This window comes from Rousettus aegyptiacus, unplaced genomic scaffold (assembly GCF_014176215.1).
Source record: "Rousettus aegyptiacus isolate mRouAeg1 unplaced genomic scaffold, mRouAeg1.p scaffold_m13_p_3, whole genome shotgun sequence".
NCBI lineage: Eukaryota > Metazoa > Chordata > Mammalia > Chiroptera > Pteropodidae > Rousettus > Rousettus aegyptiacus.
This window is the reverse complement of record NW_023416306.1, coordinates 147,259,024-147,279,781: the sequence shown is the minus strand read 5'-3', so window position 1 is coordinate 147,279,781 and position 20,758 is coordinate 147,259,024. Positions and strand designations below refer to the sequence as shown.

The following is a 20,758-nucleotide window of genomic DNA, read 5'->3' as shown; positions in this document are numbered from 1 at the left end:
GACAAAGTAAAAAAAGATGGAGATGAGAGGACAAACCAATTAGATTTGGAATTACCAGTCAGCACAGCTTTAGGGGGAAAAGAATCACCGAGTGAAATCGTATATTTACTCTGAGAGAGTATCCTTTCACATTGCCTTCTAGGTGATCTCTGAGCTCCTCCAGCTTTCGATGGAGCTACATGTAAACATCAGAAAATGAATTGAAAAAGCAACTTGTTCTCTTTTCAGTTTTCCTTTTTCCTTTTAAAAATAAGATCATAGCATTATACATTTCTCACTGCCTTTGGCAAACATTTCAACACATCAAAGATCTTTGTATAACACAAAAATACATGCTCAATAAAACTGTGACTAGGAAGTCAACATTTTAATTATTGCATCTTGTCTTCCCAAAGTGTTAGAGAAAATAGATACTATAAATATACTTATAATCCCCTACAGAGTCACTTAAAATTTTTCTATTTGGTAGAAATATGAAATCAATATATTTAAAAATTATGAAATTTGCCTTTCTTTCCCAAATACGTTTTTTTGATTTAAGGCCGCATTCATATTAAACAGATTGAACCCTAAAATGTATCTTTTGTTCTTATACATAATGTGTGTATACATATACTCATACTGTGTATACACTTAAAAATAATGTATAATTATAACCTAAAGTTCTATATACCCAAATGCTGAACTTAAGATATAATTAAACACTCGCACACTTGCACACACGATCTCGTTTAGAGCAGGCGGTGCTTCATTTGTGGATTCCATTTGATCTTTATTTCATTATCAGTAATTTCCAAAAAGTAAGGTCACGCTATACTTTTTTGCTTGAATCTGAGTCATAATCCACAATCTAAACAATAATGAGTTTACCTTTCCTTAAAGACAAAGGTAAAATATGATACCTCACAAGTAGACAGTGAGGAATGCTACTGATATATCATCAGGATACATGAACTCATATTTGTCTCACTGAATAATTTAACTTGCCTCGTTTTTTGAAATAGGTGTATAATCAACACTTCCCATCCCCTCTGATTATCCTTAATGAAATAATATTTAAAAAAAAATGCTACCCAGTTTACAGCAGTTTTAGAGAACAGACAGGATGGCTTGTCTGGAATAAAGGACACAAACATACAGACACACCTTCATCCATGTGTACTCATGTGCGTGCACACACGCAAACAACAAAAAATAAAATTAAGAAGGCAGAAGAGGCAAGGAGAGAAAAGAGTACAGAAATTAGTGCTTCATAAATTGTTAAATGGAAATAAATTGGAGCTGTATAAAATTTTGAAATGATTTAACATTAGGCCTTTATTGAATTTTAGGACATCCCAGTGCAGTGAATTATCCATCATGTTGATAAATATAACAGTTACTCTTGTAACAATAAATGGGATTGAGATATAAGAAGTGATTAATTTGGGGGAAGATTCCTCTATATGTTTTAAAAATTCAAATTTTCTAACTTGCATTTATGGTGGCAGCATTAAAAGTTATCAATGTCTATGTGTGCTTTTCTTAAGAGTGATAATTTGTTTACCTTTTCACTGTTATTAAATGTTAGAGTATCGCGTGCTCAATGTATATTGACTCAAGATATTTAACAACTAGCAAATTGGACCATCAGATCAGAGATCTTTAAGTCATATATTAACAGATCAAATTCACAAATGGGCATTTAGATATATAATGGTTTCTGCTGATTGTTATATCGATTTTTTTAACTTAAAAATAAAATGAAGGGGATTATAACTGCTTAAATACTGTTAGCTATACGTGAGCTCTTTAGACCAGCATCACGTAAAATTACTTTTTTTCTAACTAAGATTTTATAGATATAAAATACATGTTATTAACTCATAATATTTTTTTTATGGAATAAACTACAAGTGATAGACACTAAAATAACATTTAATTACTTTTTACAAAAATAGTAAAAAAAAAAAAAAAGGGAGCTAATACTCTGAAAATAAATATCAGTTCTCAGTTTAACAGGAACTTAACACATAGTGACATCAGTCAGAGGAACGGTTTACTCTAGAACCCCAAATCATAGGCACCTATAATGAGGCAGTTGCCCTTTTCTTGTTTGTGGTGCCATTCAAAGCTAGTTACTTGGCAGCTTGCCTTCAGCTGGTTGCTCTATGTGTAGCTGAAACAAACAAAAAAATATGACCCAACAGCCAATAAAAATATTAAAATAAAAAAAAATGGGATGGTGAAAAATGGAAAAAGCCCCCTTCCTCCCACCACCCTCCAAAAAGGAAGAAGTGTAGGCTATAGACAAAATCTTGCCAAAAAATGTTAGAAACATATTTACTTTGAGGGATCCAACTCTACTAGCAACTCCTTTGCTTTCATCCGGCCGTCTAATTTGCTACAATGAGGGAAGATGGGTAAAAAGACAGAATAAAGAAAAAGTGAACTTAAAAAATTTTCTATGCATTAATAAGTAATACATGCAAAAACATCAATTGACTCTTGAGGTACCTCTTATGAGGTCAAGGAGTTAACTAACCCAGACGTCATACGACATGCTCTGCAAATAGGCTGGTCACTAGAATTCCATCTTTGTTATGGCACTATTCCTGAGATGAGGAAATGGGCACTTACTTTCAGTTATCATGGGGATTTCTGATGAAACAGTATCTGGAGTAGTGTTACATTTGCATTTGTCTTATGAAAAACAAAGAATTACAAATAGACCTACATAGAGAACCTTGTCTCTTTCAGTGTTTTGGTGTCTATTCCAATGTAGTATCAGAAAACATCAATGGTATGACTAGAAACATAAATGTTCTCCAAGTGGAAAGATCAATCCTGACGAGCATCATTCTGGATAGGTGACAGAGTGAAGCTCCTCTGCTTGTTCAACCAAGCATTGAGGTTGTTCAGTTGTCACTGAGATTTCCAATTAAACAATTGTGCTGCCCAATCAGAAAATTTTAATGCCAGACCATTGTTAGATACAGTCAGTTCCTCAAAGTTTTCTGTATTTTAGTTGAATTTTCATCTTAAGACAGGGGAAAATAAAAGTAAAACTGCTATTTAAAAAACTTGTTTCATATCACAATATGAATGAAAAAAGGAAGGTTCTTAACATAGAGTGTTATATTAGATGAAATATAAACTAGAAATCTCTTTGCTTTTTAACAGGGCTGTAACAACTAATATTTTGTTTAAAGAGGAAGACCAAAGTATAAGAGGTGGGAGAAGGGAAAGAATCTTCAGACCAAGTGGATTCCTACATGTGCAGAATGACGGTCTCCATTCAGACCAGCATAGGTCAAGTTAGCTGTGATGCTCCTGTATGCTGGAGACAGAAGAGAAGAATAATGTGATGCCAAGTTCTGAGTGTTAAAGTCCTCAGGAAAAATAAAAAATCTGACCATGCAACAAAACTGTATTTCCTGGAGGCGCACTGTACATTGTGTGTCTTGCCTTATCCCTCTTAAGACATCTCTGATAGTATATGAAGATTATTTAGGAATAGTGAGAAAAATTGAATTTTCACTTTGCAAAAAAGCATCTTGGTGCATAGGAATTGTGTCAACTTCTGGTTTTACTTGATATAAGTAGTTTTTACTAATTCTTCAGCACTAACTAAATGTTATGCCCAAAAGATAATTACCACTTCTCATTCTTCTTAGTCAAACAAAATTTTCAAATTTAGAAACAATGGATACTAATTAGAATGGCTATTCTCTTAAAGAGAGAATGTCTATATAGACAGTGAGTTCCTAATATCTAGTTACTCTCTTGTGTTATAATCTTTTATCTCAGAGAACATCTTTATATTAAAATCTGCTTCCCATTTTAAGTGAAGACTCACAATATCTTGATTACAAAGATAAATTACATAGTTTCCTATAAAAATTATAGTCTAATGCCTCATGCTGCTTTCTGAAAACTTTCAGTAACTGTGAAGACTTTCAGAACTATTATATAGCAACAAGTAAATACCATTTTCTATACTGTCTTTTATTTCTAGAAGGTTCAATACTACATCAAGTTAAACAACATGTATAATCTTCTTCAAGGTTATGATGTTAATGACAAATCTAGGAACAATATCCACAGTCCTTGATTTCTAGTTTAAAGCTGTATTCCCTTACTAGGCCTGGAAATAAATGGGTTGGACAAAAATTGATGCTTATAAGATGACACATATGTATATGTCATCTCTCTATCTCTTCATATGTGAAAGAAATTTTATGTTACTGTATTTATTCATGGAAGAAACTTTTCCTAAACCATTTCACTTCCAAATGCAACCACATGTACAAAAACTTAAAGAATGAATTTTAAGAAAAGATAGTCACCACTGAACATTAAACATGAAAAATAGACTATAATTCTAATTTAAAGAAAGATTTTTAGAGCCAACAGCTAATTTGTCAATGCTTGACATCAATTTTCTGTATATAAATCTGGCTTTGTAAATTAAAAACTATCATAAGAGGAAGACTTTAGAAAACCAATGTAGTTATCAAAGCTAAAAGTGTTTGTAATTCAAATGTTGTGTGATTTTTTTTTTATGGCTTCTGAAAGGTAATAATACCTACTATTGAAAATCTTAAGAAAATTTGAAAAACATTTGTCTCATAAACTAAAATTTGAGAAGTAGAAAAAAGTCAGATCAAAAGATTTAAAAATATGCCACTCTCATTTACTCTAGTCAACCCTCAATCATCAATTATGATGAAGTATAATAAACAGAAATTCACAGCTAATCCAAATGCCTGTTATTTTTCTTCAATAAACTTAAAAAAACCCACAAAATATTAGCATTTCAACAAGATGAATTAATTTACTCTTCATAATTATAACAACCTCACATTGTTAGCTAATTTTATACATTGTTTTCTGTGGTGTTAAACAATTTGTATCAGTAACTAAGATGTTAAACTGCAAATGTTTACATTATAAATAGACTCATTACAATATAAATGAAGTTTGAGAATTAGATGTAAAGAATTATAGGGATGAGTTGATTGAAATTATTAGTTTATTTACGTATATTAAAAATTAAATGTTATTTGCAAAACAAAAAACATTGCTAATAATTTTTCTACCCTGAGAAAATCTTCTTAAAAATATTTCATTGAGATTGTAAAGGATATAAAGAAGAGGATCAAAACCATTTTAATTTTCTATTGGGCCTCTCTGTGAGAATATTTAACAAACAAAATATTCATTAAAAATAGTCTGCAAATATTGCACTGTATTATTTCTTTTGCAACATTCTTGGAATCTTTTTTCAGGGATTAATTACTGGGGAATCTATCCTTAGGGATTAATTACCAGGATGCAACTCATAAGGCAGTGAAATCACTCTTCTATTTGTATTCACCTTTTTAATAAGAGTTTGGATTCTAGAAATATCATGCAAAAGATATTGCCTGGAAGCTAATATAATATAGGTTGTTGACTCCCTTTGATTGAGCCCAATTTTCCAAAACCAAGTTTACTAAAAGAATTTCCATCGCTAAAATGATAAAAAATTATCGCATCCCACCTTCACCTCTCATCAATAAGTAATGTTATATTTTTATTAATGCAAACATAGATTTTGAGTAGAAAGCCAATAATAATTTTTTTTAAATATGAAATTTCAAAGAAATTTTAAGCTTGTAGAAGCCATGTTAAAATAAGTGCCTATATCACTGGGTGTATGCATTCACACTCTCTTTGGTTACAGGATCTTTGGTGAACATTTTTGAGAAAAGGTTGTATATTTTGTGCATTTGTTTTATTGATGAGAGAACTCAGGTCTAGAGAGGTTCAGTGGTTTTCTGGAGACCTATCAAAAAAAAATACAGCTGGTATTAAATTCTCTGACTCTCAGTTCTTTTCATTAAATTTAAGCTCTCGTCTATGGATGAACTAATGTAGGTCTCCTCCTCCCTCCCCTCTTTCTCCCATGATATATTCTCTATTTATTTATATTAAAATTATGTAGATCAAACAAACATTTCTATCTGTTTGCCCCAGGGGCTGAATTGTTTTATTTTTAGAATTATTTATGTTCATAATTACCCTGAGTGACAAATGTATTTAACTCTATTTTATTATGCCACTTTTTTTTATTTTTTAAAGTATGGGTGTCAGTGACAGGAAATAAAGCTTTTTTCCTTAGAAACTTTTTATCTTCCAATCACTATCACTCAGTGTATACTAATATAGCTATAGATTGTTTCTGGTAGTTATGATTTAGAGAAAGATTTAAAAAAAAGTTTTACTTGAGACCTCACAATTTAAACAAACTCATGTAAATAAAAAAAAAATACTCTTTAAGAACTAGTTATTTCAATTCACTATATTTCAGTCCTTTCAATAAAACTGATGGTTCTACCTAATAAATAATGCTGCTGAAATAATGATGACAGAGGTTATTTTTTTTTGAGCTGTTTTTGCACAAAACATGTCCCAAACCATTAAAAAGAAGTTTATAGGAATCAAAGCTATTAAGTAAATTGAAAGCTAGTAGTCTTAATTTCTTAATTTTACTATTTCTTAGATTTCTACAGTTTACACTTCCCTATCTTCCTATAACTTGAACAAACTCTTGTGGATACCAAGGGAAATAATTATTTCATTGAACATAGACAATTTGATCTAAATGAGAAAGATGTTGAATGACGTTAGAACGTTTTCAGTTGATAATCTCTAACTTTATGTAGTAATGTAATGCAAAGGCTGAATAAATAAATGCAAATCATTTTATATTAATTGGATTTTAATATCAGAAAGAAGGGCTAAACAAAATGAAAATATTTATTTAGTCGATGTAGAAATTTATTTCAAAGAAACAGATTTATGGACCTACAAGGGATGTTAAGAGGCTACTTAATATAATACCATAATGTTACATATATAGAAACTGAGGTCTATTAGTTCTCAAAATGTTATGAAGTGGCAAACTAGGCTTGATCCTCAATATTTAGCACCTCACATTGCAATACTTTAATATACTCGATGTTGGCAAGTTTTCAAACAACTATGGATTCATAATTTTTAAATGTCTGCCAGTAAATAAGTCAAAATCAAAAGCTAAAAACAGCTTCTTCTAGAATATTATTAAAATGAATTCATCAAGATGCAAAAATGATTTCTTTCTGGTATACATATAATTATAGGAATCAAGGTGCTGTATATACTTTCAACAAAGGTAGAATTAATACAAGTTGCTAAGTTTAATTAAGGGAAGACTAAAACATTCGGCTTCCAGAAGATTATCACAGCATTGTTTTTAAAACAGAAATAGGAAACATGAAAATATCCAAAATAGGGGCTGGTGAAAAACTATGCTACATTCACAAATCAGAATAACAAATAATTATCAGTAATAGTGTTGTAGTAGATTATTTAAAACCATGTAAAGACATTCATATTACTAAATAAGACAGGTTAAAATATTATATAATTTAATGATAGCTAACATTTAGTAAATATTTCTTAAATTTCAAACACAATGATAAGTAATTTATATAAATATTAAAATTTAAACCTTAAAACAACCCTATGATGCAAGTATTATTATCATTTATCATTTTAAAGATCAGAAAATTAAGCTTATAGAGGGGAAGTAACTTTCTGAAGGCCACACACATAGTAGTGATAAAGCTGAGATGTACCACCAGGCCTGTCAGACTCCAGAGCTTGAGCTCTTTTTACTGCCTTCTCATTATTATCCATTTATATAAAATATCTGAATGCACAGAAAAAAAAAAAAACAGAATGACACACAGCAAAATTTTAACAGTCATTATTAAGGATAGTCTTACAAGAACTCTTTTTTTTTCTTCTTTTATGAATTTTTTAAAATGAGCAGATATATTAAATTTTTTTTTTTTTTTTAAATAAGAGAAGAATCTTGCCACTTATACATGTCTAAGCTACAAAACTGTTAACTCTATAGCTATTGCTTTCTGGTTAGCTCTATCTTCTTAGGCTAACTAGTCAAATGTCATTTGCTAGTTTAGATTTCAGATACATTTCACAGTTAAGTTATACTGAGCTTTGATGATGAATATAATTGTGTGAACATTAAATAATTAAAAAAGGATGGGAGGAATTCCATTTTCAATTATCATTATTTATAAAGGCAGAGACGGACACTGAGATGAACAAGGAAACAGAAATCCATGTAAAATCCTGTATATTTAGCAGAATGTCATAGAACAACCATTTAAAATGATATGTAACCTCAAAATTTATAGCTAAAATATAGTATTATCTAATTTCAGTTTTATCAAAATATTAAATACTTAACCAACTAGGTAGTGCCTTTCTCATTAAAAAGTAATGGGACCCCTCCTTTAATTGAAGTCTTAAAAATCTGTTTTGCTATTAAACTACAATTATCAAAATAAATATGTTATAAAGGAGGAAAAACTGGACAATAATAAACAAGAGTGGAAATCAGTTACTCAAGAGTATATAGGAGTCAGACATTTAATGTAAATGAGTAAAAGAGCCTGGAGGATATAAAGAATGCCAGCTGAGTATTGATATACGTCAGTGCTGGTCCAGTAATGTCAATCTGATTATTTTCAAGAAAAGTTTACAATTTGTATTTTTATTTTAAAAGTGCACCAATTTTAAGTGTTCTAAACAGATTTAAAAAAAAATCATCCCCAATTATATCCTTAAATTTTTTCTCTCCAAAAAATAGGTTATGACTCAAAAGAGGACTCTCTGTGTATCTATTAGTAGACAGGATATCCTGGGGAAACATTAGTTGGTATCCAATTGCAGAAGTAGTATCACATTGGAAATGGATAGACTTAGCTGGGAATTACAATTTCTGGTCTTGTATCTTCCAAAGACTTCATGAAGTCTTCTCTCATTTTAAATCAGGAAGAGAAACTCTGTTCCCTGCCCTCGAATTAATCTAGATCACAGAGTAAGGGTGAATAATTTATAATGCTGAAACATGGTGCTGGTGGTCATTTACATAAAGAATAAGATCTCTGGACTCAGAAGACCACTATAACATTCTATCAATGGAAAACAAGAAAAAATAAGATTCAAAAATAATTTTGACCCAGGATATTTTCAAGAAACATAAGCCAATCTGCTCATTTTGGTTATACTAGTGGTTTTTAAGTGTGGTCCACAGTTCCATGAGGTCCCCAAGACCCTTTCAGGAGTCTACAGGGCCAAATTATTTTAATAACAGTAGTAAGACATTATTTGTCTCTTTTACTATGTTGCCATTTTCAGTGATGGTACAAAAGCAATGGTGAGTTGGCCTTAGTGCAAATCAAGGTGGTAGATCCAAACAGTATGCACTATAGTATGGTCATTTTATTACTCACTACCATTTAACAACAATTAAAAAAAAAAAAAATTTAACAATTTCAAAAAAGAAAAGCTAGTTTCATTTAACATTGTCCTCAATGAAACAAGAAATATTAATTTAACTTAAACTTGTTCCTTGAGTATGATAAAATGAGAAGTACAAATAAAATACTTGTGCTGCATATCAAAGGATGATGACTGTCTCAAGTAAAAGCACTTATATAATTGTTTGAGTTGCACGCTGCACTAGCCAGGTTTTGCAAAGAATACCATTTTTATTTGAAATAATGAAAAAATACTGACAAACCGATTTTTCAGACTTAAATATTTGGTATATATTTTCTCAAAAATGAATGAGACAAGCCTGTCAATTCAAGAAAAACAGACAAGAACTGTTCTTTTGCCAAAAATAAAAATTCTAGCTTTTAAGCCAAAATTAGAATTGTGAAAAACATATATTACTGTGAGCTTGACAGAGTCCAATGCGAAGTCTTTTCTGATGAGCTTGGTGGTTAATATGGAAATGATTTTTTTTACATAATATAATGAAATATGTCAACATTTGGAAGAACTTATATTTTCCAAGTGACCAAGAAACATTTCCAAAATCATACCTGAGTATAAGATCCATTCAAAATTCAAGACAGACCAATGGATTTTAATATACCAGAGTATGCAATGGTCCTTGACAGGATTTTTTTAAGGTTCCACATATCAACTAACTTTTAATAGATTATCAACTGCAAATTTTTAGTATAGTTTCAAAGAATATCCACACTTACCTAAAAATGCTACAAAAATAGTCCTTGTTTTTTAACTACATAACTGTGTGAGGCTAATTTGTTTCTTCATATTCTTCAACCAAAACAACATATCACAACAGACTAAATACAGAAGCAGATGTGAGAATCCAGCTGTCTTCTATTAAACCAAACATTGAAATGTATTTGAAAAATTGTAAAACAATGCCATCCTTTACAGTGGATTTTTTTTTTGTTTTGTTTTGGAAAATATTTTTTTATAACAATGTTATTTATGTTGCCATATAAAAGCTTATTATTCTTATTTTGAAGCAAACAAACATTTAAAAATTTGTTTTAATTTCTAGTTCAGTAAGTACTGCTGGATATAAACCAAATAAACAGAAGCTATTTGGGGTCCTTAATAATTTTCAAGTGTATAAGAGGGTCCCGAGACCATTGTATCTGAGAACTTCTGGATTCGACAAATAATGTTGATAATATTATTGCTCAATATACCCCAGATGAGGCAGTTAATTTTGCACTAAAATCTTATAGTTTTATGTTCAGAGAATGTACTTTTGCTATCACTAATTGAGTGTTTTCCAACCTTTTGGCATTGGTTGACTCTACATGTAGAATCAATATTTCTATAATGCCATGAACAGTTGAATAGATGCTGATATACCAATGTTGACATAATTTCAGACAAAACAAAAGAAACAATGTTTAGGGTAGTGTTATTGATTTTCTTTTGGCTATTAAAGATAGGGAAAAATAATTTGCAGATCCCAGTTAGTATTTTGATTCTGGCTAGAATTTTAGCCATTTTATGAGATTCTCCAGAGACTTGGGAATCTCAGGTTTAGAATCAATGAACTAGTCATATCAAATAATCGCACTATTGTTCACAAAAGAAAGTGGTGATAATATGGAATAGTCTGTACAAACTAACAACACTAGAAAAAAATCTCAGAGGGCATATTATCTTGATATAGGATCAATAATACCATTTTATATGTACAGAAAATCACATTGCCTTCTAGACATACACATTAAAAACTGAGGTAAGGAAATACTTCATTCTTTACTCGGAGTAATCTAAATTCTTATATTCAAAGGCTAATAACAGAAACCTATAGAGAAGTCATAATTCTGCATTTTGTTTGAATATAAGATTAATACTAAAGTATAATGGAACACAATGTTCATATAAAGATATTTCAATATATACACTTTTTAATCATTTTATAAACTTTAGTTCAATTAGATAGTATTTACATTTTCTTTCCATGAGGAAAAAAATAACTTACTGGTTAGTGTGACACAAAATTCCAATCTAACCTTTAAGTACAAGAGAATATGTGACAATAGACTATATTTATTTACTGATTTTTAAGGTCAAACTTCAGATACTTAGGAGATAAAAGGATAACTGAACTGGCCCTTAAAAATATTCTCTATTTTAATAACATCTACAGGGAATGATGAATTGATTGAAAAAGTTTGGATTTTTTTTTTTTTCTTTTTTGCTATGGTCATTGTTCTTTGACTAAAGCCTCTTGATTTTTAATAGAGATGCTCCTCTCTTTTATAATTGAGAATCAGCGGTCATTAAGTTGTGAGTTATGCTCATTTTAAAACAAAATTTATCTGGTACAGAATTATTCTTTCAGCTAATCTTTTTTTGGAGACTATCACCACTTTAGAACTTGAGTCCTCTATCAGCAGTCCCCAACCTTTTTGGCACCAGGGACCAGTGCTCCTTTGAGAATCTAATGCCTGACGATCCGAGGTGCAGCTGAAGCGGTGATGCTAGTGCTGGGGAGCGGCTACAAATACAGATGCAGCCTTGCTGGCTGGTAGGCCACTCACTTACCGCTGTGCTGCCCAGTTCCTAACAGGCCACAGACCAATACCCGCCTTCAGAGCCTGGGGGTTGGAGACTCCTGCATTCTACTTGTTGCCCACTTATTTAAATAAAATCTACATACCATTTGATTTTTTTTGGCTTAGGCACTATTTTACTTAGGGAAATGAAAAATTAAAATCCTAAGTTTGTTTTTAAAATATCCTTCACTGTGTCATAAAGCAAGAGGAGTGAAAACCATTCATCATTTCAGTCAGATTTCATCAAAAGAATATATCTGATATAAAAGAGAAATGATTTTTCCTCCAAATATAATAAAATAATGTCTTGTCTGTCCGCAAATAAGTATTTTCTGGAGACAATGCTTTTCAATGAAAAATTGTTTTAAAAAAGTTAATTATGTTTTAATTGAAACTCCCCCCAAACCAATAATTCATAGTTGTCTTCATTAGATTGGGATAAATACACTAAAAATGAAATCTAAAGTTAGTATATTTTACACATCTTTTTCTCACTGTAGCAGGAGAATCTTAAAAATAATATCCTAGATTCAAAGCAGAATCTAGGATATTATATTGCAATGAACATGTAAAATATGAATCCAAAATAATGTTTAATATTATAGTTGTTGACTCAAGAGAAACAGATGCATGCATGCAAGTAGATATGAAGTCTTTCATCTTAAAAAACAACCCAGTGACGAAAAGCTACAGAGGGGAAGGTTGGAACTGTTAGTTTTTAATCATAATTTGGTTATTTAACCCTTTTGTGTTTTCATAAAGACTAGGTTAAGGGCTTTTACTGGCTATTCCTAGATTATTCTGTATTGCTGATGATAAATCATGCACTTATTATACTTTGTTATAATTTGTGGTTGCCTGTTTTGTCTGTTTGTAAAGGCAAGAACAATGTCTACTTGCTTATGACTACTTTCCTAGCACCCGGTAAAGACTTATTTAACAAATTAATAAGCTCTGTTGAGGAGGCAAGGATTACCAGTTTCATCATATATATGAAACTTGGAAAACTTGAGTGACTTGTTTAATAAAGTATGGTTATTAAGTTAAGAACCCAACAATTGAATCCAGGTCTTCCATTATTAAGTGAAGTGCTCCTTCTAGTGCTGATCATTAAAGACTGTATTGTGCATCTGATGTAAAAAAATATATATCTGCACATCTATTCTGTACATAACAGACTGCATGCCAAATCCAAAACGTAGAAGGGGAATTTCTATGAGGTTTGTTCAACACTAAAATTAACTGAACCTTAGCACAACCAAGATGCAGTAACAATAAAAATGTCAAACTAAACTTGTGTTCCAATTTTGTGCTGGACCTTAATATGGTTACTGACATCGTTTACCCATATGTCAAATAAAAACCTGACTTTATGATTTTTTCTCTGCTCTAAATTTTTATGCCAAAAGTTAAATAATTAACCTAGAACAGATTTGAATGTTAGAACCTATGGCACTGAAATTTGATTCAGTAGGTGAGGGGAAAAAAATTTCATTATTTAAAATAAAAAGAAACTGATTTTGAAGTCATTGAATCAGACTATTCATGTACTAATGGATTTTAGTCTAAGATTTCTTGATTGGTGACAACTGCCTTTGAAGTGGTCATTATTGCTGTATAATTCTCAAAACCTCCAACCAGTACAAAAGCTTTTGTTTTGTTTTTATTTATCCTTCTTGTCCTTGGTTAAATGTTACCCCTTAGAGAGGCCTTCTCTGATCATCCTAAGTAAGGTTTTCCTCCTTTTATTTTCTATCAGTACAACTTCTTCACTTCTTTCATGAATTTCAATGTATAATTATTAAGTTATTGTGAAATTATAGTTATTAAAATGATTTATGATTATTTACCTATTTATTATACTATACCATTGACTAAACTGTAAACTCCACAATGGCAGAGATTATAACTGTCACTGAAATAAAAGCACAGATAGAGCATCTAACTTGGATTCCATCGAGCAGTCTTATAATTTGAGACATTTAATAGAAAGATTAATTTGGCTTTCTTCATGTCTTCAAAAATTAATATTGAATCTAGTTTTTAATTATATTAGTATTTTGATTCAGCCTTAATAATTTAATTTTAAAATTACGCTAAAGCAATAATTTTATCTTTGAAATATACATTCTGATGTTGGCAAAAAATTATACAAAAAGAATCGAATCTTATTCCTAAAAAAAATACAAAAAATAATTCCTAGAAAAAAAGATATTCAAATACATTGTTTATTATCAGTTTGAACATCTATATATGTAGGGAAAAAGTATCAAGACAAGTCACAGGCTCTCCCAAAGTTTTGCAATAAGCAAATTAACTTAATAAATGTTAACGTTTTTATTTTTAGGATTTCACTTAAGTTAATCTGGAATACCAAGTGATTTTTTAAATTGAATTTGATATTCACTTTGTAATTAAAATATAATGACAAAGTTTGGAAAAAGCTCGAGTATAATTAAATTATGCTTAAAATTTTATGTTCACAGTATACTATTAAGGAAAAAAAATGATGTCTTGGATAGTTTTGTATTTCCAAGATTTACGTCTTACAATTTGGTGAATGGCTAAACATTAATAGTGACCTTAACTTTCAGCTTTAATTATTTCCCAGACTTTATAAATGAGTACAGCTTGCACAATTAGAATCTAATGCAGTAATACAATAAATTATTTTGTTTTAAAAATTTAAAGGACAGAAATGAGATTCATCTATTCAAGTCTTGAGACCGCTATTCTTTCAATCAGTTGAAGGTGTAACTGACTGGTACCTGATGACATTAACATACATCTTATGTCTATAATGTATGTTATAATTTTTCTTCATTGAAGATTTAGGACCTCAATTTTTTAAAACTATATAATTAATATTTTTGATACAAGTCTAAAAACAATGATATACAATAGAAACACTCTGAGGACTTTGCTGAGATTATACCATGGAATGTAAAAGTAGTTGCACTATACATATTAAAAATTGTTTGAGATCGGTTCTAGTTAAATCTGATTATAACATTCATAAAACTTACAGAAAAGTTGGACGTGAGGAAGACAGCTATACAAGTCCTTAAATTTTATGACCGAGAAAAAGTCAGTTTGAAAAACTACCTGCAGATCTCTAGAATAAATTTAGTGTTTGGCCTGATATCTAACGCCATATCTTATTAAATAAGAAGGAATGTTACTGCTAACCTTTGATGCCAATATCAGATCCAACAAATAAAAAGCTTGAAAGTACAAACAACTAACTTAACTTGGGAAGGGATATTCCAGGAGAAAGCAGTGACAGTTCATAATTAAGATTGCTACTTAATTTATCACATACATGAAGATGTGAGGCAGCAAATGAATGTCTCATACCTTTCCCCCTCATCCGTGATTCAGTACTTGGGAAAATTATTAAAAATAAATACTAAGATACTTTTTCCCTCCCCAAAGGTTGGCATTAAAACTTTCTTTCCAATAATTTAGATTTGTTTCCAAATATTAGGCAGCAACATTCCAAGTTGAACATGTTTGAAAAAATTTGGAATGATACTAGAGCAGGGAGCTACCCCGGCCTGGACAAGTTAAAAAAAAATCCCTTTGGTGACATCATTTTGTTAATCTTGCTATTCATTGGCTAGAAATACATTTGTTTTCTATGTAAACAAATAATTCCACATCTATAATGATGAGTAGGCTAAAAAACAAGTTTACAACAAAGAAACGGGAGCTACAGAAATTGATACCTGTAGCTGTGATGTAGGAGTAGACATTTTGTATAAAATTTTTACTGTCCTACTGTTGGCCAGATATGACAATTTGTGAAACAGTAGGTGGTAACTATCTTACAGTCCGTTAATTTTTCATTGTATTATCATGCATGCAATCCAAACTGGACAAGCAGAGGGAAATATTGGTTAGTTTTCCCAGATTTGCGTAGCAGAGCAAGGTGCCAAGGAACTGTACTTACTTTTGGTGTTGGGCAGGAAGCTGTAGAAAGGCGAGATGTAGCCTGAGCACGAGGCGATTCTGAAGGAGTAGTGCTGAGGGAAGCTGTGTCTCTTGGGAGCACCTGAACACCACGAGAAATGATGGAGTCTGGAATCTGAAAAAGGGAAATAAGCATGGTTTAACACTCTGAAAATAACAACAGCATACTTATAAATATAAAATCAATACCGCCCACCTAACTTTTATGGGGGGTGGGCATTCTTTGCTGCCCAGTGCTCATGTATTTTGTCTCACATACTGTTAGTTATAAATGCATCCAACAATTTAAGATGGAATAGAAACCTTCAGATTTAAGATATTTTCCCTGGTCAAATAATGTTTCATTAAATGTTTTTATGAGAGCTCCTAATAACAATAACATCATGGTTAGAAGTACAGTGTTTGATATTCATGTACTGACTCTGCCATTTAATATTTATTATTTGCTAGATATTTTCCATTTCCCTTTCAGATTCATTCTCCACCCTTCTTCACCCTCTCTGCTCCAAGCTGACCTGTATTGATAAAATCAACAAGATATTTTGTGTTCTCTGGGTCCCAGTTGGGTTGTCAATGGAAAGCACTGTCAGGAAACTGAAGGGTTGGAGGAGAGTAAGTCTGGTATTTATTTCCTGAGCTTCTTCTTCACTAGGTCATCATAGGTTGACTAGGATCACAGCCCCTGTCAGATGACACTTGCTTATAGCTCTTTTCTGGATTCTAATAGCAGCTCCCTCCCTTTGCTCCACTAGATTAGGAGTATTAATGGCTACACTATTACTAATCCCAGGGCATTGCACTATGCCTGGTTGTTTTCCCTAAAATCTGCCCAAACCTTTGTAAATACCATACTCCTTTATTAAACTCTTCTCAATTATTAAGTATGCTATGACTTCTGCTGGGACACTGACAAATATATTTTTCTAATTGTCATTTATTTTATCCAAAAAATGAGGATAATAATAGCATTTCCCTCACTAGATTACTGTTGAGGGTTAAATAAGATAATGTATATAAGTTATCTATCACTTCCAAGAAGCAAATAATAAATGTTGGCTACTATTATTGTTATTATATAATTCCTATCAACATGGTAAAGACTGATGCAATTGAGTTATCACTATTCTAAAAAAAATATATAAGGACGAATACTGTGGATTTATTTTTAAAGTCATTAATATTTGTATTGATTATAAAATTTATTATTTTGGGCTATGCATAATTTGGTTCATGTTCTGGGCTAGTTCTAATGGGCATAGGTCTTCTAATTTCAAGTTTTGTGCAAAGAGGGGAAAATATATGATAAAATAAACAATTAACATTTAATAAACAAATATCACTTCTATGTGAAAAGGAGGAGGCAGCAGGCCAGATTTTGTGATTAAAAAGGTACTGCTGATCTTATGTATGATGTCTTTCTCACAAAAGACATAATACTATTTCACAGCTCTTTTATTTAGTTTCCATACCAACATCTTCAGTATCAATGGTACTGTCACCATTTCAGGGCTTGACAATTTATGTGACTTATTAAAAATACTCCCATCACTAGGATGAAAAACAATGGGAATTCTAAAAAGAAAAATGGTTCCATCTGCCAGTACATTTGAGTACTAAATTGTGATAAAATATTTTAAAGGAATGGAGGTATTCTAACTTAGAAGTCTATATGTTGCCACTTATGTCTAATAAAAAAGGCCATGCCTTAGAAGGAAGTTAAAATGCCCCTATTATACTTCACAGGACACCATGTTCCTCTTCATCATAGCAATTACCACACTTATACTACATTATATGTGTGATAGTTTGATCAATGTCTATCTCCTATTCTAGAATGCATTGTTATAATAATAGAACCATCATGTGTGTGTCCAGTGCCTGTTGAAGTACCTGTGCAAAGTAGTGTGCATGATTAAATACACACACACACACACACATCTCCAGAGTTATTACACATCTCTCTTTCTCCTGTTTATGATTATAAACAAAACAGTAGGATATTTGAGGGGGAAGAATTAAGTTTAAATTTTGGGGTAGGTCCTTTTGGGTTAATAGTCTGGAGATACCCAATGAACTATTAGAAACATTGGTCTTGAACTTAGGAAAGAGTTTGGAATTGAACAAATACTTTGGAAATCATCAATATTTTCTTTATAATTAATAATTTTTGTGTCTTAAAAGGAATTCTTCCTGAGTGACATAAGTGGAAATGGCACAGTTGGGAAAGCAAAAAGTCTATCACTCCACTAAAGATGTAAATTTAAAAAAACTACCAAAAAAATGTCAGAATCAACTTTACTAGAAATCTAAAAAATTAATCAAAAGTTTTTAGCAATCGGGTGAATGCTTAATCAACTAACAAAAATCCTCACTGATCGCCTACTACACAGCTCAGCATGGGCCTTGAAAATATGGTGCACATTCCTGGTAAAGGTTCTTGTACTGAAGAAAAAATTTAGTCTCAAAAATTGTGGTTGTTTCAACACATCTAGTGGCTCAATGAATGACATATTTGAAGGGCTTGCCTTTATCTCCCCTGACATAGAAATCTCCCCAAACTCAGGTAGCTAACTGGGGGGCATAACTGTCTAAAAATTTAAAAACAGATATATTAACCATTGCTGTCCTGGCAAAGAATAACAGTTGGGACAAACAGTAGATTAACTGAAAAACTCATGAATAAGAACTTTGAAAAGTTCCCACATATTTCTGGGAATCCAGAAGTTCATGTCATGCCCAGGGCTAGGTGCATCCTTAGAAGATTTCACCTAATCTGTCACGTCTTACTAAACTTCAGACCCTGCACAATCAGGAAGTGAAGGGTAAGGTGGAACTGTAAACTGCCTGGCTGAGTGTTGAAGACATGCTCTGATATGCACAAATAACCCATCTGCAAAGAATGGGAGTTTTCCCTTTACTGTGTGTGTGTGTGTGTGTGTGTGTGTGTGTGTGTAAATATATAAATATATTTATAAATATAAATATAAATATATATATCCCTCCCCCCCCAGGAATCCAGGAATTTAAGGAAATCTCTGTTGAACCACTAACTGACCAGGAAGCTAATGCAACAGATACTTCAGTGGCCACATATAACAAAGAATAACAGACTTAACAAAAACTATTCAGAGAAGTTAACCAACAAACAAAGGACAATTATAAAAAGCAGGAATAACATACCACAGGGAGAAGGAAGAATATAATTTCCAGTGTTACCACTTATAATATTCAAAACATCCAGTTTTCAACAAAAAAAAATATAAAGTATGCAAAGAAACAAAAAAAGTATGTCCTATATTTAGGGGAAAAGAGAAGAAATAAATAGAAACTGTTCCTGAGAAAGCCCAGACATTGGACTTGACTGGACAAAAAATTTAAATCAAGTGTTTAAAATATACTAAAAGTGCTAAAGGATACCATGGACAAAGAGCTAAAGAAAACATGGGAATGATGCCTCACTAAAAGGGAATATCAATAAAAAGACAGAAATCATAAAAGGGAACTAAATAAAAATTCATAAGTCAAAAAGTATAATAAATAAAATGAAAAAACCCACTAGGGGAGGTTAAGCAGCGTATCTGAACAAGCAGAAAAATAATTAATGAACTTGAAGATAAATCAATTTAGTACACTCAGTTTTGGGAGAAGATAGTAAAAAGAATGAAGAATAAAAACTGGGCTTAAGAAACCTATGAGACACCAATAAGTGTACCAAGATATGGATAATAGGAGTTACAGAAGGAGAGAAAAGAGATAGAAACAATATTTGAAGAAAAAATGTCTGAAAGCTTTCTAAATTTGAGGACATGAATCTACACATTAAGAAGCTCAACAATCCCAAGTTGGATAAACTCAAAGAGATCTACACTAAGACATCATAATCAAACTTTAAGAGTGAAAGAAAAAGACAGCAAAAGAGAAGCAACTCATACAAAGTATCTTCGATAAGAGCAGCAGCTGATTTCTCAACAGATGTCAAAGAAATCAGCAGACAGTAGGATGACATATTCAAATGCTGAAAAAAAATTAATCTGCCAATCGAAAAAATTATATCTGGCAAAATACTTCAAAAATAAAGGAAATATCAAGGCATTCTCAGATAAACAAAAACAGAGTTCAATGACAGACTTGCAGTATAAGAAATGCTAAATAGAGTCTTTCAGGTTTAAATAAAAGGACACTATATAGTAATTTGGCATTCATATGAAGAAATAAACAACACTGGTATTCTGCATAAGGAAATATAAAAATCAGTATTGTATATTTTGGGTAGTAAATCTTCACTTTTCCTATATGACTTAAAAAGAAAACTACATAAAACAATAATGGTAAGTCTGTGTTCATAGGCACACAATGTGTAAATATATAATTTGCACCTAACCAGAGCCCCACAATATAAGAAGTAAAAACTGACAGTACTGAAGAGAAAAAATGTTCAACAATAGTAGTGGAGATTTCAATTCTCCACTCTCAGTAATGGTTAGAACAACTAGTTAGAAGATCGACAAGTAAAATGGATGATTTGAACAACAGGCAGTATAAACCAATTAGACCTAACAACCACATAAAGAACAATCAACCTGATAACAAGAGAATACACATTTTTCTCAAGTGAACGTGGAACATCTCTAAAATCAACCAAATATTAGGCCACAAAATAAATCTCAGTAAAATATTAAAATCCAACAATGTATCTTCTCTAATAATAATGGAAGGAAAGTAGAAATCAATATTGAAAAAAACTGAAAAATTTACAAATACGTCAAATTAAACACATTCTCAAATAAAAAATCAAGGTAGAAATCACAAGGAAAATGAAAACATAACATACCAAAACTTATGGG

General features: G+C 31.3%; 1 protein-coding gene across 29 annotated transcripts in view; it reads right to left on the bottom strand.

The window, feature by feature from the left end:
• GPHN (gephyrin) overlaps positions 1 to 20,758 on the bottom strand; it is a 399,765-nt gene that overhangs the window by 156,995 nt on the left and 222,012 nt on the right. For 21 of the 29 annotated variants that reach the window (XM_016131241.2, XM_016131232.2, XM_016131231.2 and 18 more), the window contains 2 exons: positions 15,895 to 16,029; positions 2,327 to 2,383 (listed from right to left, as the gene is read on the bottom strand). In XM_016131241.2, the coding sequence (XP_015986727.1) occupies positions 2,327 to 2,383; positions 15,895 to 16,029 (192 nt within the window). Of the gene's footprint in view, positions 1 to 88; positions 176 to 2,326; positions 2,384 to 15,894; positions 16,030 to 20,758 lie in introns of all 29 variants that reach the window. The other 8 variants (XM_016131243.2, XM_036238699.1, XM_016131237.2 and 5 more) reach the window with 2 other exon arrangements.